Source organism: Zootoca vivipara, chromosome 10 (genome assembly GCF_963506605.1).
Source record: "Zootoca vivipara chromosome 10, rZooViv1.1, whole genome shotgun sequence".
Taxonomy (NCBI): Eukaryota; Metazoa; Chordata; class Lepidosauria; order Squamata; family Lacertidae; genus Zootoca; species Zootoca vivipara.
This window is the reverse complement of record NC_083285.1, coordinates 2,438,315-2,462,846: the sequence shown is the minus strand read 5'-3', so window position 1 is coordinate 2,462,846 and position 24,532 is coordinate 2,438,315. Positions and strand designations below refer to the sequence as shown.

The 24,532-nt window shown below is 46.3% G+C and overlaps 1 protein-coding gene across 1 annotated transcript in view; it reads left to right on the top strand.

The window, feature by feature from the left end:
* The window catches only part of LMNTD1 (lamin tail domain containing 1), a 104,658-nt gene that overhangs the window by 44,178 nt on the left and 35,948 nt on the right, over nt 1-24,532 (top strand). Inside the window, exon 3 of the mRNA XM_060279495.1 lies at nt 10,629-10,730. Within this exon, the coding sequence (XP_060135478.1) occupies nt 10,704-10,730 (27 nt within the window). The 5' untranslated portion in view covers nt 10,629-10,703. The remainder of the gene's footprint in view (nt 1-10,628; nt 10,731-24,532) is intronic.

The window sequence follows — 24,532 nt, the reverse complement described above, 5'->3', positions numbered from 1 at the left end:
CAGCAAGCTCTGTAACTAATCCTAATGCTGTGTAATGAATAGGGTTTCTTCTTCTTCTTCTTCACCTTTTTTCAGTAATAGTGTAGCCATAATGTAGGTCTCCATTTGATGGATGTGAATCTGGTGTACAGTCATACTTCATACTTGCTCCTTGTTAATATTTCTCAGGCATTTACACATCCTCTCCCATGCCAATTTCCTTGTTCATGGATGCAAGTCAAACACATACCAAATGTTACAGGGTGTGGAACAAAAATAATAACAATCATGTTGGCTAAATGCTGGTGTGCCAGGACAAAATTATGAGAGCTCCACACACACAAGAGACAAGTAACAGCCCATACTTGGGACACGGGGGAAACAACCCTCACAATTCTCAGGCAGTGTAATCCCAGGCATATTTATTTGGAAGCAAGTCACACTCTGCCCAATGAGGCTTCCTCCATAGTGAGTGAGTTGAGTGAGGTTGGCGGCCTCCATCTTTGTGTGTTTCTAGACATGCATCTGGATTTACAAGTCAGGACTTGTAGTAGTGCCCTACAGGGGTGGTAAACGGTGTTTCTGATTGTCAATCTCTTGAGCCATCTACCAAGTTGCTGCATTCATTTTTTAAAGAAGCAATTATTTCTGCAGGCAGCAAGTGAATTCCATCCCACCCATATTTTACAACACCACTGCAAATTATTACATTTAAATCCATAGTCAAGTCTGCATCATTATTTCAACATTAATGTGTGTGAGAGATATTAACCTTATGAAAATTAAACTCCAAAAAACTTCCCAGAATGTTTCTTTTTTACTTTAACTCAAACCGTTCTTGACAGTAATGTCTTGCTTTATCCCATTGCGACATAGATTTTGATGCAGAAAGCCAGTCCTTGGGATCTTTGTTCCGAAGTCAGTGCGCCACAGGAGGAGGAGGAGGGGTGCTTGGTCCTGATCCTCATTACTGCTTTAATAAACCATTGTTTGGTTGTGAACTTCCAGCAGAGCAGAGGAGAGTATATTAAGTCTATTTCTTTATTTATATGGTGCATCTTCATGGTTGCAAGAGAAATGTGATTTTCTCTGGGTTAGTTAACTTATGCATGTTTATCACTCTACACTTGATGACTCATAGATATATATGGGAACAAGAAAGCTTTGCATTTGAGCTGATATGAGACCTCTGTTTTTGGCATTAGATCTGTGTTGGCCTATTCATACCGACCTCACTACTTGATTCTGCATACATGAGTTGGTGAGCCCACCTGTATAAACAAATTCTTAAGGTCACAGTAGAAGCAACCCCCCCCACACACACACACTTTTACTGTAGAGCAAGAACTTTTCTTTCTCCCTGCCTTGCTTTGTGCCTCTTTAAAAGGTTTCTCACACTAGCTGGGTGTGTGTGTGTTGACTTCTGAATTTTCCTGACACCTGTGAAGTGGGGAAGCCTGTGGTTGGACTACAGTTCTCAACGCTGGGGCAATAAATGCTTTGAGGTTTATCAGCAGTTTTTCTTCTAGGAAAAATGGTGCTGGTACTCAACATGAAGTTGTTACAGCAAGTGCCACAGTTTTAGCCATTTTTCCAGAAAAAGGTGCTGGTATTGTGGACCCTTGAGTACCCCCCCCCAGAAAAAGCACTGTTATAAGTATTTCTAAATAAATACAGCTCACCAAATGAATACAACCTCTTAGATTGTATGGCCATAGCTGTCAAGTTTTCCCTTTTCTCGTGAGGAAGCCTATTCAGCATAAGGGAATTTCCCTTTTAAAAAAAGGGAGAAGTTGACAGCTATGTGTATGGCTATGTTCAGGATCAAACACTCTTCCCAATATCCCCAGCTAGGTGTGATCTACCGGAAAATAAGTGTGTTCTATTACTAAGTAACCTTTTCTCCCTAGTGAGCATCATGCTATATTTTGCACTCAGGTACAAATACCTAAGTACAAAATAGATATACCACACCATAAGTACTCTGATACTGGCATTTTCACTTCACGTGTTAAAATGTCTTAAGTTTGGCACAAATATTTAGTCTACATGGAGGGGTGGGTATGTAAAAATAAATATATTACTACTTAGACCTTTAACATGCTGGATAATGTTGCTTTCTCATCTTGTGCACCTACTCTTTTTTGAAATAGCACTGGTGTTCACTGGAAGAATAAATTCAGATATGTTTTGTACAGCAAAAATGTAAACCAATGTTTTATGGTTAAAAAAAATATCCACCCAGCAATAATGTGTCAGTGATGAAATATTCAACAGCATTAAATTCCTGTGCTAATTATCTTCCCACAGTTTAGGCGGGACATTTCACTATTCATTTTCTTTTACAGTTTTGTAATAAAACCTTAATTTTGCTTCACCAAGGCCTTACCTCAAAAGCTTGCTAAACAAAAGGTTGTAAACTAAGCCAAACACAACCACTCAAGTGTCTGTAATAAAAGGCTCTATTTGGATTTATTAGGCAAACATAAGAGGAAAGCTTTTGCAGGAACAGATTTAATATATGGTGGATTTTATAATAAAACCAATACCGCCAGCAGCTAGTATCAGTATGTATTTCCCCCTACATTTTAGTGTTTTCGGCTCATAGATTGGTTTGCATTACGTTGTTGCTTGTAAAAGGCCACATTTTTAACGATGCCTTTTCTTCTATAATTTTACACCTATAAATATTTGACTTCTCAAATGTCAGATTTCACCCGGATCATTCCAATTTCTATGTTTACTTTGGCATGTACAATCAAAGCCATCAAACCTTTTCTTCTTCTTATGAATGGACACTTCTGGTGCTTTATGCTGATCTACGACCGTAATAAAGTGTTGATTGATTGACACCTGGTGCTCAGCTTTTCTAATCTGGGGACTGGAGGAATAGGAAATGGAGTTATACTCCCCTTACAATAAGAGTGAAGAGCGGACAACAAAGCCAAAGGTGGTGTGCCCGGTTATGTATTTGTTTCTTAAAACTATATCTCACCCTTCCTTTGAAAAACTCTGCGTAGGTTCTCTGCTGTTCGCTTGTGTTCCTTTGGTGGTGAGAGATGTTGGGGTTGGCCTAGGATATGGTAGTTCATTTGTGGTTGGCTGTGGTGGTCTTTGTTTCGTGTGTGAGTGGGGTGGGTGGGTGTTTTGGATCAGGTTAGCCATATTGATTTGTATGCTGTTGGTGGATTTTTGTCATTGTCTTGTTGGGCTGTGTATGTGATAAAGGGGAGCAATACCAGGACGAAGGCGTCCTCTTCTATTTGTCCCCGTGTCTGTTTCAGCTTATTGGTTAATTTTTCTAGTAAGGCTGTTTCCCATACTATTTGGTACCATTGGTCCATGCTTACTCCTGACAGGTCTCTCCAGTGTCTAAACCCACCATATATTAAGCAAAATAGATACACCGTCACCCAACCCCACCCACCCTCCCCCATCTACCTCTTTTCCTCCTTTCTTCCCAGTGTCTCAACAAATGAAACTGATTTGTAAAAATGTTATGAGAGACATTGCACATATCTTTGTAAACCAAGAAAACCTTTAATAAAAAAGAAAAGGAAAACTCTGTAAGTCTTGGGGCAAAGGAAGATGTACAGCTTTATGACTGGTATAAACAATTTGATAATGCCCCCCAAACAAAAAGTGTTTTTGCCGTCCTGGAGCAAAGGCAGATGTGAGGGACAGGGGATATCGCGAAGTCCCTCCCCTCCTAAGTTCAAGCCAATCCCCGAGCACAGGGGGAAGCAGAGAGAGTTCCGATTCCAGTGGGGAAGCAGGAAGTCGTGTCCGAGGCTCAGGCAAGGTAGAGGAGCCAGGGTCCCAGGTGGGACAGGAAGGGGCGAATAAGGGCGGGAGACCCATCCCCCCAACTCCGGAATTACGCAGAAAGAGGAGGGGAAAGAGGATGGGTCTGCCAAAGCTTTTGTGTTGGAGAAAGACGCGCCAAAAGCCATTAGGAGGTTCTGAAACCGACTGACAACATCACTCTGTGTAAATAGCAATGACTTGAGCACTGTAAATACGCAGCACCAATAAAAGAATAAAATGCAGAGCTGCGTAGCGTCGTTACTCTGAAGTAGTCCACTCCGGCCACTGTGACAGCAACCTCCTAATCCTTTTTGGGCTACTTTGGAGTTGCCGGGATGAGCGTGTCAGAGGCGGAGAAATGGCGGCAGATCGCGGAGCAAGCCCAGCAAGAACTGCAGCAGCTGTCGCTGCAGGCGCAGGGGGAATTGAAGGCAGCTAAAGAGGAGACTAAGAAGGTCCAGGACGACCGGCTACAACTTGCGGAACAGGTGAGAGCGCTTCAGGAAAAAGAGCAGCAATTAAGGGCGGTGGCGGTAGACCTCCAAAACAAGCTGGATGCAGAGAAAAACAAGGCGGGAGGGGCACCCCAAGTCCAAGTGCTGCCAGGAAGGAGAGCCGGGACCCTAGTAAGCAAGTTCAATGGAGACCCGAGGGAATTTCAGGGCTTTGAGACTGAGATTGTGTATGCTCTTGAGCTGCACCACGATGAGTTCCCTGATGATGAGCACAGGGTAGCGTTTATTGTGGAGCACCTTACCGGGGCAGCCAGGGAGTGGCTAAGACCGTTAATTGCAACAAGGAATCCTTGCATGAAGAATGTCAAACTATTTCTAGAAGGTTTGAAAACGATGTATTCGTCCGATAGTCATATGGATCAGACTAAGGAGGAACTTCATAATTTACGCCAAGGAAATATGACAGTTCGCGCGTATTGGGCGAAATTCACCATGCTGGTGCACAGATTGGGGTGGGAACTTGAGTCCCCCCCAATGCAAGCGGCGTTCTACTTGGGGTTGCATGAGGAGGTGAAGGATGAGCTCTCGAGAGGTCCAAAGCCCAGTAATATGGATCAGCTGAGCAAAGCGGCTCTGGCGGTGGGGGTGAGACAGGAATCCCGGTGGAGCGACAAGCAAGCAACGCGCGCAAAGCGGGCTTGGTTCCCACGGTCGCAGGAGAAGCCACTCCCCCAACAACCCTTTCAAGCCACGCCTGGGGCCAGTCAGGACCAGGAACCCATGCAGATTGATAGCGCGCGCGCGCGCGGGGGCTTTTCAAACCCCAGCGGCGCCAAGACGCAAGGAGGGAAGGGGTGGGAATTGCTTTCTCTGCAACTCCCCCCAGCATCTCGTCAGAGACTGCCCACATAGCAGGGAGTGGCAAGGAAAGGCGGGAACGGTTGTGCCCTCCCCCACTGACGCAGCACCACAGCAGGGAAACGGGAAAGCCTGGCTGCAGGAGACAAGGGGCGGCAGCCAGGCACAGTCAGCAGACAACAGCCCCAGCCCACCCACCCGCACAGAGAGGAGCAGAGCCAGCCCACCCCTCCCAGAGCAGGAGTGGTTCTAGAAGTGACGCTCACGCTTCCAAATGGCTATCCCCTGACAGTCCTCGCCCTAATTGACAGTGGGGCGTCAGCGAACTTCTTCTCGAGAAACTTTGCAGAAGAGCACCAGATCCAGCTTCTGCAGCTGGATTTTCCTCTGCACGTGGCAACCATTGACGGCAGAGAGCTGCTGGGAGGGGCCATCACGCATCAAACCCCCCCCATGAGAATGACGGTTGGAAGGCACTCAGAGACACTGGCATTCAACGTCACCACCATCTCAGACCCCCCCATCGTTTTGGGCATGAGCTGGCTGGCGCGCCATGACCCCTCCATAAGTTGGCACCAGAGATGCATCACTTTTGGATCGGACTTTTGCCTGGAACATTGCATGCAGCACCAACCAGGGGAGGGGCCTCCGATAGCCACGGTGGCCACCATGCACGTCAAGGGGGGTGAGGCAATACCCAAGCCGTACTGGGACCTGCAGGAGGTCTTCAGCGAAGCGGAGTCCGACCACCTACCCCCACACAGGCCTTTTGACTGCCAGATCAACCTGGTGCCAGGGGCAACTATACCCCCAGCCAAGCTGTACGCCATGTCAGATCAGGAACTGGAGGATCTGCGCGCTTTCATCGACAAGAACCTCAAGCGGGGGTTCATCAGAGAAAGCAAGGCAGCAGGGGGCAGCCCGGTCTTCTGGGTGGACAAGAAAGACACGCAACAGCGCCGTCTGGTGGTGGATTTTAGACGGCTGAATTCGGTGACAGAGCCAGTGGCTTTCCCCATGCCCAGAGTGGATGATCTCCTGACAGCGGCACGCAGGGGCAAGATTTTCACCAAGCTAGACCTGAGGGGGGCGTACAACTTGATCAGGATCCGGGAAGGCGATGAATGGAAAACCACGATGTTCACGCCTCTGGGCTCTTTTGAATATCTGGTGATGCCCTTCGGGTTGCAAAGGGGCTCAGCATGCTTCCAGGCCTTCATGCACCACGTCCTGGGGTCCCTCCTCTTCAGGAAATGCTTGGTCTTCCTGGATGACATCCTTATTTACTCCAACGACCCAGTGCAGCATGTGAAAGATGTCAGGGAGGTGTTGCAGCGCCTGAAGGAGAACCACCTGTATGTGAAGCTGGAGAAGTGCAAGTTTCACACCAAGGAGGTGGACTTCCTGGGCTACAAGCTGTCAGACAAGGGGCTGGCGATGGACAAGGACAAGGTGCGGCCATCCTGGACTGGCACAGCCCCAGGACGCGCAAAGATGCCCAACGCCTACTAGGCTTCGCCAACTTCTACAGGAAGTTCATCAAGAACTTCTCTCGCGTTACGGCTCCCATCACTGACTGCCTGAGAGGCAAGCAGAAGTTCAGGTGGACACCAGAGGCGCAAGCAGCGTTCGAAAGCCTCAAGAGGGTGTTCGCCTCAGACCAGAACCTGTTCCACGTGGTTCAGGACGCGCCCCTACGCGTGGAGACAGATGCTTCTGATAAAGCTGTGGGCGCCATTTTGTTGCAACTGGACGCCAACCGAGAGTGGAGACCCTGTGCCTTCTTCTCCAGGAAATTGACTCAGCCAGAGCGAAACTACACAGTGTTTGATCGGGAACTTCTGGCGATCCACGCTGCGTTCCAGCACTGGAGACACTTCCTGGTGGGCGCCAAGCACCCCATCCAGGTGTGCACAGACCACAAGAACCTGGAGTTCTGGAGAACTGCCAGGGTGCTCAACCAGCGGCAGATACGGTGGGCAGAGTTCTTCTCGAACTTCAACTTCTCCATACACTACATCCCGGGAGAGCAGAATGTCAGGGCGGATGCCCTCTCCCGCAAGCCAGAATACATGGAGGAGGAGGCGCCACCGGCACCCAGGCACATTTTCCCCCCGTCAGCATGGTCCTGCGGAGCAGCAGTGGTGAGCGAGGCAGAACTCACAGCACTGACGGCAGCGGATGAATTTGCCAACCGCATCTGCAGAGAACTGAGAAGGGGGGGGGGAGCAGGCAAAAGACTTTGCAGAACGCAGGGGGCTGCTTTTCTACAAGGGTGCACTGTACCTGCCCACCACCCAGCTTAGACGTACGGTCCTCAAGCAGATGCACGACAACCCAACGGCGGGTCATTTTGGGAGGGGCAAAACCACTCACCTAGTCATGAGACACTTCTGGTGGCCAGGGGTGCGGGAAGATGTTCGAGACTATGTACGGGGCTGTGACACCTGCCAGCGGGCAAAGGTGGTCAGAGCAGCGCCACCGGGATTGCTGGAGCCCTTAGCCACGCCACACAGGCCGTGGGAAGTGGTGTCCATGGACTTCATCACAGATCTGCCTTCTTCCAGGGGCAAGACCGCAGTGTTGGTGGTGGTGGACCTCATGTCCAAAATGTGCCACTTTATACCGTGTGCCAGGGCGGTCTCGGCAGAAGAGACAGCCAAACTGTTTGTGGATCACGTATTCAGACTGCATGGATTACCCTTAAGGGTTATTTCGGATCGTGGCCGCCAATTTGTTTCCAGGTTCTGGCGGCGGCTCATGAACCTCCTGCAGGTGGAGGTCAGCTTGTCGACGGCTAGACACCCGCAGACCAATGGACAGGCGGAGAGGGTCAACGCCATTCTGCAGCAGTACCTGAGATGCTACGTCAGCCAGAGGCAAACGGACTGGGTGGATCGCCTGCCACTGGCAGAATTTGCCTACAACAATGCGGTGCACGTCTCCACAGGGGTGTCGCCCTTTAAGGCCAATTACGGGCGTGACCTCAGATCTTTCCCTGAGAGGGAGGGGGAGGAGGAGGAGGAGGGCCCACAGGCTGAGGATTGGGCAGAGGAACTGGAGACGGTGCACCAGCAGCTCAGAGAACACTTGGAGAGAGCCAAGGAAGCGTACAAGAGGGGGGCAGATCGCCACAGGCGACCGGGGGAGGTCATTAGGGTGGGGGACAAAGTTTGGTTGTCCTCGGAGGGCCTTCCCATCAGAGGGCGATGCAAAAAGCTGGCGCCCAGAAGGTTGGGCCCCTTCACGGTCACGCAACAGGTCAACCCGGTGGCATACAGGCTGGCACTGCCAGAGGACATGAGGGTGCACCCAGTGTTTCATAGATCGCTGCTGTCACCGTACAGGGAAAGCAGCAGGCTCCGAGACAGCGAACAAACCCCTGAGGGAGGGGGGGAGAGGGAAGGCAGGGAGCAACTCAATGAGGCCACAGCCATCCTGGATTCAAGGTGGGGGGTGGGGGGCCTGGAGTACCTCATGGCATGGGAGGATGCTCCACCGTCCCAGAATGAATGGGTCCCAGCCACTCAGATACAGGAGGAATTCCTGGTAGAAGAATTTCACGCCCTTTTTCCCCATAGACCCAAGCCCTGGCACATGGAAAGGGAGGGGGAGGGGGAGGAAGCACGGGAGAGCAGTTCACCATGGCGCTGGGAAGCGGAGTTTGAGGAACCAGAGGATGAGGTATGGGTGTCACCGAGATCCACCCAGTCAGAGGAAGGAGCAGATTGGCAGAACATTTTTACCCCCACCAGCTCTGACGCCACAGACTTTTTGGGATTCCCGTCCTCCCAGGCGGAAGGGGGGGGCTTGCAGGACTGGGGGGAGGTGTTCACACCAACGGGCTCGGAAAGCACTGAGTTCTTAGGCTTCCAGTCGTCACCGACACCTGGGGGGGACCTGGGGAGGGGTGAAGGAGAGCTTGGGAGGGGGGTGGATGTGAGGGACAGGGGATATCGCGAAGTCCCTCCCCTCCTAAGTTCAAGCCAATCCCCGAGCACAGGGGGAAGCAGAGAGAGTTCCGATTCCAGTGGGGAAGCAGGAAGTCGTGTCCGAGGCTCAGGCAAGGTAGAGGAGCCAGGGTCCCAGGTGGGACAGGAAGGGGCGAATAAGGGCGGGAGACCCATCCCCCCAACTCCGGAATTACGCAGAAAGAGGAGGGGAAAGAGGATGGGTCTGCCAAAGCTTTTGTGTTGGAGAAAGACGCGCCAAAAGCCATTAGGAGGTTCTGAAACCGACTGACAACATCACTCCGTGTAAATAGCAATGACTTGAGCACTGTAAATACGCAGCACCAATAAAAGAATAAAATGCAGAGCTGCGTAGCGTCGTTACTCTGAAGTAGTCCACTCCGGCCACTGTGACAGCAGAGTTGGTGCCAATTTTATTTTCACTGTGAACTTGGTCAACAACAGCTGGTGATGGGTTTACACTTCCATCATCCAACTGATCCAAATTTCTTAAAACTGTTGGAAGCTCACCATATTCAGCAAAAATGTCAAGATTGTAATGTAATCTTTGTACTTTGAAATAATTAAACACTCATTTGAATGTCTCTGGCATAACAAACACAAGCCCCATAAAAATGGTGCTCCTACAGGGTCAGTCATAGCATCAACCGATTCATGTTTCCTCTCCATTGACATTATTTGCAATTTGCTGTCTTTCTCTGAAGCAGAGGACCAGCAATCTCTACTTTCCACAAAGATGATGTTTCAGCCTCATGATATGTTCAGCTTTTGTTCCTTACACCACTTGCCTGAAAACAAAGAGAATTTTTAGTATTAGAAATATTAGTAATCTTACATATTATAAGTATAAAATTAGCCTGGGGCCTAGTAGAGTCTCATATGATTGATTAAGGGGGGGGAGTGAAGGTTTTATGGTCATATTTTCAGGGAGTAGACTAGATGGCCCTTGGATCCCTTCCAATTCTATGATCTATGATCTTGAGGGCTGGGGTCATATTGACGTATATTTTGCTCTAGGATGCTTAGTTTGGTCAGAATTGAATATACACTTCCAGAGTTAATGCTATATAAATTACGTCTGTCAAATGAGCCAATTTAGCTGCTAGAGGGCCATGAAAATTTGTGTCCGGCCTTTTAAACCTGCCTACCCATGCCCTGTCTCAAACCAAAGTGGCACACTGGTTGCCAGATGTAAAATTTCTTTCACCTCTCCCACCCCACTAATAACAGTATTTATAACAGTACTTCATTCTCAACATCAAAACCCGTCTTAGAAATAATTTGTTAGTTTTTTATTCTGTACTAATTCTCCCCCTTAAAATTACATTGAGGGGTTCCCATAAATAATTAGGAAAAACGGCAGGTAATGGGTAACGCTTTGCTGCATGGTTGGTTGAAAGAGGCTGTTGTTTTGCTATAGCATTATACATGGTGGCTAGACATGATTTGGCAGCACATTAGAGATCATGTATAAAATAGCTAATATTGGCTTTACATCCTCCCTTTGTTGGACTCCTTTCCTTCACTCTTAGGAATAATTTTCCTCTTTCTCCAACAGCTCATCTCCAAAGAGCCTAGCAGCAGTCGAGCCATTGAAAAGCTGCAGTCAGAGCACACAAGCAGACAACAGCACATGAAAGACCTGGAGGCGAGGCTAGAGGTCAGTGGCTTTCATTTTGCTGGTAATTGCACTTACTATAAAGCAGAATTTGCAGAGGCAGGTGGACATTTCCCTGTATGATTTTTTTCTATGCCTGATGTTAAATTGTCTGTTTCATAAAGATGGTCATGTTTGCCATTCACAGTGCTTGAAGTTAGGGTCCTTGGAGAAATTCTCTTTTTCTCTGTGGGTTTTTGTTTTGGTCATTTCTGAAAGAACAAACATGCTTTGAGGCTGGTACATTAGCACTGTGTGTCAAGACTAGCATATTGGTAGTGGCAAAGAGAGTGTTTTGATTGGGAGGGACGCGTGCATCTGAATAGGTGACTTTCAAATGCTGCATGAATAGAAAACTGTTACAGGAAATCATGACAACCCATGTACAAGAAAATCACTGCTTTTCAATCAACCTGGCATACTTTCAATACATACATAACTTTGATAGAACATGGTTATAGGTTGCCAAGAGCACATGGTGATTTGTTGAAGGATACTTTTGTTTAAAAACTTAACGACTTAAAGTTTTAAAATGACTTAAATGTTAAATGTAATTAAATTGGCATTTGGTGCTTGTGTGTGTGTGTGTAAAAAACTGCTGTATATGAATCACTGTTTATGACTGATATATATTGCAAACTAGCTGTACCAGGTCATGCGTTTCTGTGGCCCTGTGATGTTAAAGTGAAAAGAAAGGAAAGCGAAAGTTTATCGGGTGGTGGGGGTGAGGTTAGGCGAGGCCCAGTCTGTGTTTCGGGATGTCAGCGTGTGAGGTGAGGAGCGGGGAGGCTGTCTCCCGGGCTTTCTGGCGGTCTTCCTCTCCATCCGGCAGTGGGGATGAGGAGAGGTGAGGGTTGGGGTGCCTCTTGTGATGTGGGCCTCGTTGGTGGCGGCGGTAGATGTGGGGGCCGGCCTGAGTTTCGCGGCGTGGGCGATGGAGGCGGCGAGTAATGCGGAGCCTGGCCTGCTGAGGATGGTGGGAGGTGAGGAGCGGGAAGGCCCGTCCTGCCTCCCGGGCTAGTTGTCGTCCTTCCCCCCCCCCCTGGCAGCTATGGTTCTGGAATGGTGAGGTAGGAGGAGGAGGTGGGGGCGGGAGTCTGGAAACATTTTTAATCCCTCCCCCCCATAGAGTGTTCTATAGGTTTTTTTCCTTTGGTGTCCAACAGATGGCGCTATTGCTACACAAACGGATATGGCATCTTTTCCTTTGACGACCACTGGAGGGAGCTATTTTTTTAACCCAAAATCATGTTGTTACCTGTGACACCTGTGACATTTGTGTAATCTAAGTTTATAAAAACACTCGCATATTGGAGTGGAACATTGTGTCCAAATTTCAATGCAATCGGTCAAGCGGTTTCGGAGAAAAGTGGTCGCACGTGAACAGAGACCTTTTACATTTCTCTATATATAGATAAAGAAAAACACAATGTGGGAGAAGAAATCCTGGTGTCCCAAATTTAGGCTGCATACAGTCCCTCCATCCCAGGAGGTTGACTGTGGTGTGTGAACATTCATTTATTTATACCAACCTATTACAAAAATCTCTGGGTGGCTCACAAGGTAACAATAAAATCTAAATACAGTGGTACCTCGGGTTACAGACGCTTCAGGTTACAGACTCTGCTAACCCAGAAATAGTACCTTGAGTTAAGAACTTTGCTTCAGGATGAGAACAGAAATTGTGCGGCGGCAGCGGGAGGCCCCATTAGCTAAAGTGGTGCTTCAGGTTAAGAACAGTTTCAGATTAAGAACGGACCTCCAGAATGAATTAAGTTCTTAACCCGAGGTACCACTGTACAGCGTAACACTCACATTGTGGAGGAGAAGAGCAACATATAAACAAAAAGCTAAAACAGATTAAAAGGAAAATTAAAAAGCTTTTTACCTGATGCTGAAATTGTCCCAAAGAAGGTTCCTCAATGCAAAGGGCATTCCACAACTAGAGAAGCACCACTGCAAAGGCTTCTCACCTATAAGCCACCTGCCACACAGAGTATCCTGCTTCCAAGATCTGAAAGGTCAAAACCAGCACCTTGAATCACGACCAGAAATGGACTGAGAGCCAGTGTGATATACTTGTATGTAGCACCAAGTCCCAGTTTGCAGTCTTGCAGCCATATTTTAAACTAACGGAAGCTTTCAGGCTATTTTCAAAGGCAGCCTCAGATAGTGCATTGCAGTAGTCCAATTGGGGGAATACCAACTCATGGCAAAACTGGGGCAAAACTACCTGTGTCCAGGTAAGATCATTGCTTTCATACCAGCCAAGATTGGTAAAAGGCTCTTGGGCTGCTTCAAGACGTGTTTGCAATCACTCAGCATTGGTGTTCACACGCTTGAGGTGAGGCAATTTTGTCTACCTGGGTTCTGTCATAACCAGCAACTTCTCCATTGATGCTGAGCTGGACAAGCGCAGTGCTTTTTTCTGAGGGAACTCAAACGTTTGTGTTGCTACTTTTCATGTCTTTACATTCTGGACTTTTTTGTTCTTTGTAGTCTGTAGTTTTGATAGCTTGTGTGTTTATTTTAAATGTTTTGCTGTATTCATTTCATCTTTATTGTACTGCTGACTTTAAAACACTTTATGAATAAGAAAATAAAAATATCTTCAATTCTGCAGGCTTTTCACACACACACTTAGTAGCGCTAAACTTATTTTTGGACGAAGCTGTCTCTCACATGAAAAGCATTCTAGGAAAACAATACATAACTATATTTCCTCTGGAAATGTCAGTGCTGTTGGTGTTTCAGCCAAATGCCAAAAATAAAATGTCAGAGTCTGATATTGGCCAGCCTTGGCCTTGCCAGTTCCTGTGCCGTCCCTGGATTAAATCAGTGCCCAGTGAAGAATAGAGTTAATACAGAAAAGAGAGGCAATTGACAAGAGATGATTCTGGTACAGTGGTGCCTCGCTTAACGAATGCCCTGCTTAACGAAATTTCCGCTTAACGAAAGGATTTTTCGAGCGGAGGTTGCCTCGCTAGACGAATTCGTTTTATGAAGAAATTCATCTAGCGAATCGCGGTTTCCCATAGGAATGCATTGAAATTCAATTAATGCGTTCCTATGGGCAAAAAAAAATTCAAAAAAAATTCAATGCATTCCTATGGGATTCGCTAGACGAAAAGACCCGTGGAACGAATTAAATTCGTCTAGCGAGGCACCACTGTATGTGTTAGATCAGCAGGCAGATTTTAGCTGCAGTTCACAGTAAGGCAACTTACAAAAGAGTTACAAGTTGACTCAGAAGTGAGTCCTACTGCCTTCAGGAGGAGGTTCTCCCAGGTAGGTTTGTATAGGTCTGTATAGGCAACATACTGTTTTCAGGATTTCAGCTTTTATCTGCACATAAACAGTGTTACATGGAAAAGACCAAGGAAAGGCCAGTTATGAGGGAAGTATGTTGACCTAAAAGACCCCCGATCCTGGTATGATAGAGGCCATGTTCAGATACTTCCTGGGCTGGCAGAACCCTTCACATTGTGGAGGAAGAGGCCTCCCTCCCCCCTTCCACCAAGCAGATCATCTCATGTGTGATACAGACACATTATTTCATCATTCTTATCCCACAAAACAGGAAGAGATTGTGCAGATTGAGTGCCTGTGTGAATATGGCATTGATGCAAGTCAGTGACATTTTCATGGTGAAGGGGAAAACTTTGCTTTAGAATGTAACAACTTCCATTCACCCAGGGAATATCTGAACTGAGCCCAAAGTTATCTTGGCATGGTACCTCTCCATGATTTATTTGTAGCATTTCTACCTCACTTTCCTCAGCTATCCCAGGGCCCAGAAGCAGCTAGCAATGATGCTTCATACAGAGTTATGCACTATATATGAAATAATCATAAATCCACAACATGATATAGTCATATGCACCAGATGAAAGGGAAGCTCGGACTTTGCCAACATTCCAGCTCATGTATTTATCTAAAAGCTTGTTGGGGTGGGGTTTGGGAAGGAAGATTTGCATTCTTTTCTGAAAATATGAAAAGGCAGACGACAGCAGTCCCCTTTCAGAGCTTGTGGACAATGAATAATACAGTGTTGCTTGTCTTTCTAGATATAGCTCAGCTAGGTGGAATGCAAAGTGAAGTCTTGGCTGCCAGGCTTGAAGGGGGAGAAAGTTCATGATGCAACAGATGTCCTACAAAAATGTGGCTCTATGCCACATTTATATTACAATGACACCCACAGAGATTTTCTACTGATGATCAGCACCTTGACTTTACCTCAGAAGGAACTGTCAGTGTTTTTGTATAATAGTGCATTCTCTCTGACCAAATGTGGGACTGGTCGCTCACCCCCTTTCCTGGGTGGGTGATGGTTGCAGATAAATATTGTTTGGAATAAGAGAAAAATCATAGTTCAGCTGTGGATTAATAAATATCAAAATAGAATTAGTCTTTTAAAATGACATCTTTTATTAAATGTAAAAAATTCAGTGCCCACAATCTACAAATGTATTTGCGATGTTTGAGAAGTGTTTGAAATCCTGTGGAAAGCATTATAGTTGGCTGTAATGTTTCATTTATTAAATATATATCTCACCCTTCGTCTGAGGATCACAGAGCACTTTGCAGTATAAAAACACAAAAAAATACGTAACATAATAACAAACAGAACAAAACAATAGCACCCCACCCCACCCAACATTTTCTGCTATGAGCGTTCTTTTGGTGGATTATTAGATCTTTGTATTCTTTCTTTAGGGCACGGACAGCACGGTAAGCTTGCTGTCTGTCCACATTTTCGGCTGTCAGGGCAGCTTTGTAAGCGTTTTGTAGGGCTCTCTTGGCTTCCAAGCAGATGTGGTCGAACCAGGGTTTATTTGAGGCCACAAATTAGAACAAGTCACAAATTATAAATATCTTGGAATGGTGGTACAGGCCTCAGGATCCAACAAACTTCACACCGGGAGCTCCGCGGAAAATTCTACCGGGAGCTCCGTAGAAAAAGCCGCAAACTGCATCCTCAAATTTTTTTGAGCCCAAGGGGGATTTTTTGTCCCCACGGCCCTTAAACTATTCAAGACCAAAACGCTGGCACAGCTCCTTTATGGAGCCTATCTTCTTCCCCCAGAGCGTGTGCAATCCAAATTTCTTAGAGCTCTCCTACAAGTCCCCAGATGCATTTCAAACACATGGGTCAGACTAGAAATGGGGATGATGAGAGTGGAGGCTTTCATCTGCCTAACATCCATCTACAAGGGGCTGACATTAAATCTGCTTCCTTGAGGAACAGCTCCATTGATCCTCTGTGACCAGTTTCAGTCAGGCTGGCTGACAGCAGTCCTGAATACTCTCCAGAAAATGGGTTTTGCTCCCCAAGCCCTTCTAAGTCTGGGTTTGGGCCAAGCAAAAGCCACCGTTAGACAAAGAATCATAGACATTGAAAGACAACAGGACTGCTCAAGATGCCCCGACTATAAAATTGGAGAAACAGAGAGATATATACCAGTAGCCACTCCGGCAGATTACCTCTCCCTCCTCTTAGCCAAAAATGCAAGGAGGGCTTTCACACTTGCCAGAAGCTCTGCCCTGCCCTCGCCGGTCCTGGAAGCAAACTATTGTGTACATACTTATTTTTAGAGCTGGCCCCTCAGTCCAGGTTTATTACAATTCCCCTGTATGTAAGGGGGCACCATGGCAGCTCCAACCTCCCCCACCTTGTGTTAGGCCAGAACTGTGTTTCTCGGCACGTGGAAATACATTTCCCATGATGCCATTGCCAACCAGCTGTGAATGCTCAGAGGCCTTTAGGATTTGCCATGCTCACGTTGGCATCACTGTCCTTGGTACTTTTCTTGATTCAGACTTCCTATGGGTGTATTAACTAATTATGAAGTAGAACTGTGATTTATTTTACAAATTAGTTGTTGACTGGAACCAGGCAGTTGCTTGCTTCTCTTTCACTTTTATTTTGGTCCCTGTGTCTGGTTTTCTCTATGGTTAAACTGGGTTCCGCAGAAGCAGTTTGGCCAGAGACACTAGCAGAACAGAAACCATGTGTGTGTGCAGCTTAGGCAACAATGGTTCTGTCCCGTTCCCATTTCTTAAGAACAAATGTATATATCCTCTTTTCATTATACTTTATACAATTTTTCCGTCAGTATGGTAAGAGCAGTGTACATTTTGGCTCCCTAGAAGTCTCTCATCCTGATACTTACCAAGTTGAGGTCCCCTTAGCTTTAAGAGTAGCCCATTGTAAATGTAATGGGAAACCAGAGTTTCCTGTTAACTGATTTAGCCACAGTGAGAGTAGGTTTCATATGTTTTTTTCTTCCCAATTCCCCAAAGTGAAACGTTGGCTTCCCTTGCCAAGCTCTATAGGTATCCACTTATTCAGCATTCTCACCCTGTCAATCGAATCACATGACTTGACTCTGAAAGGGATAAAATAGACATCTGATTCAACATTCACCTGCAATAGCCTGTGTTGCAAATATTTACATTATATAACTCATTTTCTGCAGGGTGGAGATTAAGCTTGAGTTTCCACCAGATTGGTTACTTCTTGTCATTGTAGGTGTGAGTCTTTCTGCAAAGGAGTTAGGGATACTTAGAATAAACTGTCCAACTACTGAGGAGAGCAAATAAAATATGCATTGAGCAGAGTAGTCCTTAGTGGCACTGGAATTACATTGCCAATAACTTCTTGTTTCAGCTTCCAAATGGTTCCCAAGGGGCAGCAACACAAATGAGGTTAACTGTTAGTCAACAGTATATTAAACTTATACTGTGGGTCATGTTCCTGGCAAACCATAAGAAACATCCACACACAGCACAGACAAGGAGGTAGGAACTTGTCTCATATGAAGCCCTGCTTCTGAGACCCGGTCTACACTTGCAGCAGTATATGAATATAAATTAGGGGGGGGAGTCATGAAGTCTTCGTTGTAGAAGGTAATGCATCACACTTCAGGTAGCAGAACCCCATTTTCCAGTCCTCCCCTGCATTCTTTTTAATTTATTTTTAAAAAAACAACCGTTTCCTACAAGTAGAAAACCAGCACAAAGATAATATGCTGGGCTGGGCAAGACACTTTCTCTGTGATGTGCTAGATTTTTACTTGCAGGATTTTGGGGGGCATAGTGTAGAATTGAATGCCCATATTCTATTGTCGGATAATTTTTGAATATACAGTGGAACCTCGGTTTATGAACACCTCGGTTTACAAATTTTCGGTTTACGAACGCCGCGGACCCATCTGGAACGGATTAATTCACTTTCCATTACTTTCAATGGGAAAGTTCGCTTCAGTTTATGAACACTTCAGTTTATGAACAGACTTTGGGAACCAATTACACCCTTGCTTCGGGTTAAGTACACTTCAGGTTGAGTACTCCGCGGACCCGTCTAGAACGGATTAATCCACTTTCCATTACTTTCAATGGGAAAGTTCGCTTCAGTTTATGAACGCTTCAGTTTAAGTACTCCGCGGACCATCTGGAACAGATTAATCCACTTTCCATTACTTTCAATGGGAAAGTTCGCTTCAGTTTATGAACGCTTCAGTTTATGAACAGACTTCCGGAACCAATTGTGTTCATAAACCGAGGTACCACTGTAAATAAAAAAAGAAACCATCTCCAAATTAATGCTCATCTGCAGTCTAGAGCAGAGTTAGTATCTATACCTAGCATCCCTGGGCCCGGTGCTCTTGTAGAGACCGCCACAGACATTTTGGACTTCCCATTCCTCACCTCCAGCTCAGTGTTTGAGCAGCACTGGGTGACTGAATATAGCTGCCATTTAAATCTCCCATAATGCTTGTGTTACAGTGTCACTCTGGATTCTTGTAAGAAATAAAAATGTGTAGTGATCCCAGGCAGGCAAGCCAGCCCTGATAAGAATGAATGAGTCTCTGGCAGTTTTTATAATACGTTTATTTACAATTAACATCCAGAGAGCAGCTCCGAGTCTGCCACTCTTAACTACGAGTTGGTCACTCTGAGTCCCCACCCCTTTTGCAGGATGAAGAGTACCAAAGTCCAGTCTTTCCTCTCTTGTACTTCCATTGCATTTTAACCCTTTCAGCTCTTCTGGCTCAGGGAGAAGGTGGGTGAACTGCCCCCCCCCCCGCTCTCAAACAAAGAGCCCTCTAAACGCTGCCTCCCTCCTGGTTGCATAGCAACCCCCTCAGTGCCATCTATCTCCTCCCATCCCTCTGCCTGCAAGCTTCCCAAGTCTGCTGCTCTATCTGAGTCTGAGAACTCTTGATGAAGGAGGGGGCCAAACTAACCCACTCCTGCTTTGTCTGTGACTGCATTCGCTCATCTCCGGAGTAAGACTCTGGCTCCTTCTGTACTGGCATTCCTTCATCTCCAGAGTCAGACTCTTCGCAGGCATTTGATTCAGCCACATCCCTGACAAAATGGCAGCCTTCAGCTACCTAACACTGGTATGGAAAGGGGCCAAAGTTTAGTGGTAGACCAGGCATCCCCAAACTGTGGCCCTCCAGCTGTTCTTGGGCTACAACTCCCATGACCCCCTAGCTAATAGGACCAGTGGTCAGGGATGATGGGAATTGTAGTCCAAAACATCTGGAGGGCCAAAGTTTGGGGATGCCTGGTGGTAGACCATCTACTTTGCAGGTTCCATCTGGTCCCAGGTTCCATCCCCAGCATCTCCAGGTAGGGCTGGGAGAGATTCCAGTCTAGAATCCTGGAGAGTCAGTGCCTGTCTGGGCAGACCAATGTTACTCAAACTTGGGTCCCCAGCTAGCAGAACAAGTGGTCAGGCATGATGGGAGTTGTAGCCCAAGAACAGCTGGGGACCAAGTTTGAGAAACACTGGTGTAGACATTACTGAATGAGTTGGACCAGTGGTCTGACTCAGGCAGTTCCTCTCTTCCTGTGTTTGCCCATCACCACTGCCAGGTGAGCCCACAAAAGACCAACAGTGGAGAAAGAGCCCCACAAGATGGCACTTTGCCCAGGGGCCCTTTGAAGCTGGAGGTAGCCCTGGACTCCATTTCCCTGTATGTGTAGATACAGGCTTAACATTATATATTCTCAGATACAAAGAAGAGTATAAAGACACACTGTGAAGACCTCAACAAAGAACTGCTGGTTACAGTACAGATTGAGCCTTCTGCGGAGTGTTTTAACCCTTGACCCAGACTTCTGCATTATCTCCAAGCTCCTTTGTCCACAGAACATTAAGAAGACATAGTAATAAAGGTGCCATGCAGATCTGAGAAATTGCCTCATAAAAGATGTGGGAAGTAATGAAGGATGAAGTTTATTGCCATTCCCATTTAGGCTGTTCATTCAACTTACCCAAAGGATCAGACTGGTTACCTGAAGTCCTTGACTTCTGGGAAGAGCTCCCTGCCAAACTGTTAGTTTGTGACTCAAGCACCTAGGACAAGCCATCCTTTCTGGGCCCTTTCCTGGTAGCAGCAGCCTTGAAGAAGCACCTGTCACATTAGGGCTGGGAATTTTGAATGATACGGATCTTGCTGTACTTTCTGCACCATTTCCTACAATGAAGACTTATCCTTCTAGGTTGCCAGTTTTTTAAGGTGCTTTGGCTGAAAGTACCTCTGATATAACATGGCAGGGCTTGTCTAGTTAGTAAGATTAAAACTGGAGAAGAAGTAAATACTGTCTATGATTAAAAGGTGTGACCATAATGTTAAAGGTCTTGCACGGAAAAACTGGAATGTAAAAAATGTTTGTGAGTGGCAGTTCTCCATATGGGGCTATGTAACATTTGTCAATTTCTTACCACGTGTACAGGCCCAATTGTATGAAGGACCTCCATGCCAGCACCTTATGTGTCCTGCTGGTGTTAAGTGGAGATTCCTCGTCCATTGTGGTTGGCTTATCTGCCACAAACACTGTTGCCCACACTTGTGGAGTTCTTTGGTGACTTCCATGTAGGAACTGTGAGTTATGAATGGCTACAGTGTTACAGGACAGGGGTAGAGAATGCACCACCCCCCCCCAGTGTGGGTCATTATTTCAGTCAAACCAACAATTCTTGCTTTGCCATATGGGCACATGAGGGGCTGAGCCTCACAGAGCTTTTATGTGAAAAGATCTCTTTTGAAAAGATCCTCGCCCCTCCAGTCCACAGAATTTCGATTCCCAGTACTCCCTGGGAAGAGAGAATAATGGTTATACCTCTGTATTGTGGATATGCCCTCTCAAGAATTCTCAGGACTCTTTGGGGAATCCCTGACTGTTAATGTGGTATCAATCAATACAACATTGTATTATGGAATGCATCATCTCAAACCTGAATCCAGAGAGGTGTGTGTGTTTGGTTCACAGTCAGAACCAAATCATAGAGGATGATATTCAGCTAACATACTCAGAGTAGAGCCATTGAACTCAGTGGGTTTAGGTTATGACTGAGTATACCTAGCGCTGGATATGACCCAGTGTTCCAGCTCCCCACCTGCTGCTTTGTGTGATCCATCTTAACATTTCTAAATGTGTGTAAGGTCAAGCAAAGAACCATATTTATGGTAGTGTTAGGATTGTTGAACCTGCAAAGAGCCTCCATTCAGAAATAAAATGACCGTCAGGAGGTTAACAAACTATGTATGCTCTGAAGTGAAACAGCCTTTATATATTGAGTGGTTTAGATGACCCCCCCCCCAACATCCATTTCCCCACCAGTTCTGCTTCACAGATCAGAGCAAGCTCTGGAGCTCCAGGTTTCCATTTTCTAATTACAGCCTTTGCAACAAAGAGAGACATTTTATATAATTAGATAGAAAGACCATCTCATCCAGCTTGCTACATAGACTCCTGGAGAGATTAATGTTACTTCCCAAACCCTGGGGAGAAAGTTTTTAATGTTGCATTTAAACACAATTCTCACAAGAGAATGGTAAGAGGCATCCGTTGGGATCCTCATGTTCTTCATTCCCTTTAATAGCAAACTCAGGTGGTGTGTTGTGCCGACTGACAGGAATGGAAACAAAACAGATCTAAAACAAGAAAGAGAGGTATCAGCATGCTCCGGGGGAAATCCCATGGCTTGAAGAAGAACAACAGTAACCACTCAAAGAGGAAACGGCGTACCAAGGACTGAGCATGCTCAGCAGCCGCACAATCTTGAATGTCCCTTGGGAAAAGAAACATAAAATGGAGGGTGGAAAAGGCTGAAGGGCCACACACCTCTTAGAAAAGGAGAATATGCTGCAACATTTTACTGCAAGTTCCATTGGTACATATAATGTTACGCATATAAAAAGCACACACACCACCTTGGTGGGTCAATGGGGAGAGACCTAGGGTGAATGGAGGAGAAAGTTCTTGAGCCACTAACAGAAGTGTAGCAGGTGGGATTTCAGCAGTTGCAGTTTATCATGCAGAGGTTGGGGGGGGAAAGCACATGCAATGAAAGTTACACCAGCCCCACCCTCCTTTTCCATTCTTCAGGCATTCAGTTGCACAAAGGGGCAAGTGGGAATGCACATGTCCAACTCCATGTCCTCAATGATGCGTGTGCAAGGCCCATTCCCCATATAATGAAGGATTTGGGTTAGCCGGAAGGAGATTGCCTTACTCACAGTTAGGGCTTCCAGTAAGGTAAAGGGACCCCTGACCATTAGGTCCAGTCGTGACCGACTCTGGGGTTGTGGCACTCATCTCGCTTTACTGGCCGAGGGAGCCAGCATACAGCTTCTGGGTCATGTGGCCAGCATGAAAAGCTGCTTCTGGCGAACCAGAGCAGTGCATGGAAATGCTGTTTACCTTCCCGCCAGAGTGGTACCTATTTATCCACTTGCACTTTGGCGTGCTTTCAAACCGCTAGGTTGGCAGGAGCTGGGACCGAACAACGGGAGCTCACCCCTTCGCAGGGATTCGAACTGCCGACCTTCTGATTGGCAAGCCTTAGCTAAGCTCAGTGGTTTAACTCACAGCACCACCCTCATCCCAGGGTTTCTAGCATGGGAATGGAAACCCTGATCGATTAGACTTCCTGTTCTCATATTGGAAACACTATCTGTGAATAAGGCAGCCTTTTTCAGACAAATGTCAAGCATTTCAGAGAATCATAAATTGTAGAGTTGAAAGGACCATGAGGGTTATCTAGTCCAACCTCCTGCAGTGCAGAAATCTTTTTGCCCAATGTTGGGCTCGAACTCATAACCCTGGGATGAAGAGTTTTGTATGTTCACAGTGAATGCCTGAAAAGTGTTTTAGTGATACTTAAAATGGAAGTGCTCACTACACTTTTGTGACTTTTCTCAAAGAATCTTGGGGATTGTACTTAAATGAGGTGCTGAGAATACTCTGTATCACAACTGCAGCTCTCAGGGAACTACAATTTCTTGGGCCCTTTGGGGAAAAGATAATGACTACCGTAGTGAATTGTGTGAGTATTGTGCTGGGAAGCACAAAGGATGGGGAGAAATGAGAGGGGAGATAAAGAAGATTCCCATTTTGGTCTGAAAAAGTGTGGAATACTAACCGTGTGTGTGTGAGAGAGAGAGAGAGAGAGAGAGAGAGAGAGAAGAAGGAGGAGGAGGAGGCTACTTCATAATTCCATGCCTTTCTGTTCTGATGAAGCTATTTCTTAGTCTGTGGATCAAACTGTGGAGCCCTGAGTGGGACATCATAGCAATGCAGAAACACAAATGATATTTACCATAGTGCATTTAGAGAAGGATGTATTTTGGGGACCACAACAGCAATGCAGAAACACAGCTGATATTTCCTAGAATGTGTTTAAGGAAGAATATCTTTCTTTGTGGGCAGCACAGGTTTTCCCATAAGTTTTATAGTTTTTCCTTCTCACCGTATTTAATTAACAGTATACCATCATCATCCGGCGCTTGACAGAGAGCTCTTTAAAAGGCACTGCTTTAGTAGCACATTCACCCCTAAAAGAATTATCCTTTTCTACCGTATGTCCTTCCCCTATAAAACATCCTCATTGCTTTTGTTTTAATACTAATGACCCTCCTGAAAAAGAACATGCAGTCCTAGCTTGTACTCCCTGATGTGCATGACATCAAGCCAGAGAGAGACACACAAAATCAGTAACAGACCTGCAGAGTTTGGGAGGTGCACATATGGTAAAATGGAGGGTCTGTTGATTTTCTGTATTATAGCTTTGTTGCCATAACTGTTGCAGCAGGAATGTAGAAACCAAAATATATTCCCAGAAAGTCCTCAAACTGTGTGACTCATCACTTACAATTGTTGCCAGCAGTGTGTCCCATGGTGCTTCTGCCTCCATGAAACAACTTTTTTTTACTGTTCAGTTCTCCTCCCCTCCCCTCCCCTCCCCTCTCTCCGCCTCAGTTCCTTGCAAAATTATGTATATTAGAAAATTGGACAGCCAAGAGCATTTTCCTCTCCTACTTCAGTATCAAAGCGCAGCTGGACCCACTGTGACTAGAATGTCGCACACAGCACTCCTCTCTTTGATAATCTCATCCAATGTTCCTTTTCAGATTTGCCAGGCTAATTCCACAGTGAGTGGTGGTGTAAGTCTCAAAGCCAAGGAGTGCTTGGCAAATGGCAGTTTCTCTTGATGACCAAACAGCTGTGTCACCCTTCCAACCTTCCTTTGCCAAATACAGAGTTGTAGAACTGAAAGTGGCACAATGATTTGAAAATGCTTTAGCAGGCCCAGTGCCAGAGCCTGTCACGATGGGGCAAATGCCCAGAGAGGAGCCTGCTGCAGCCAACACCAGCTTCCCTTTTTAAAAAGCCATTTTTATGGCCCACCACTCTGAAGGGTGCAATACAGCTACAAGTGCAGCTGCCCCCAATGCTTCTGTGTCACAGTCCAGTCGGCGGGCGGTTGAAGCCCTGGCTGAGGACGT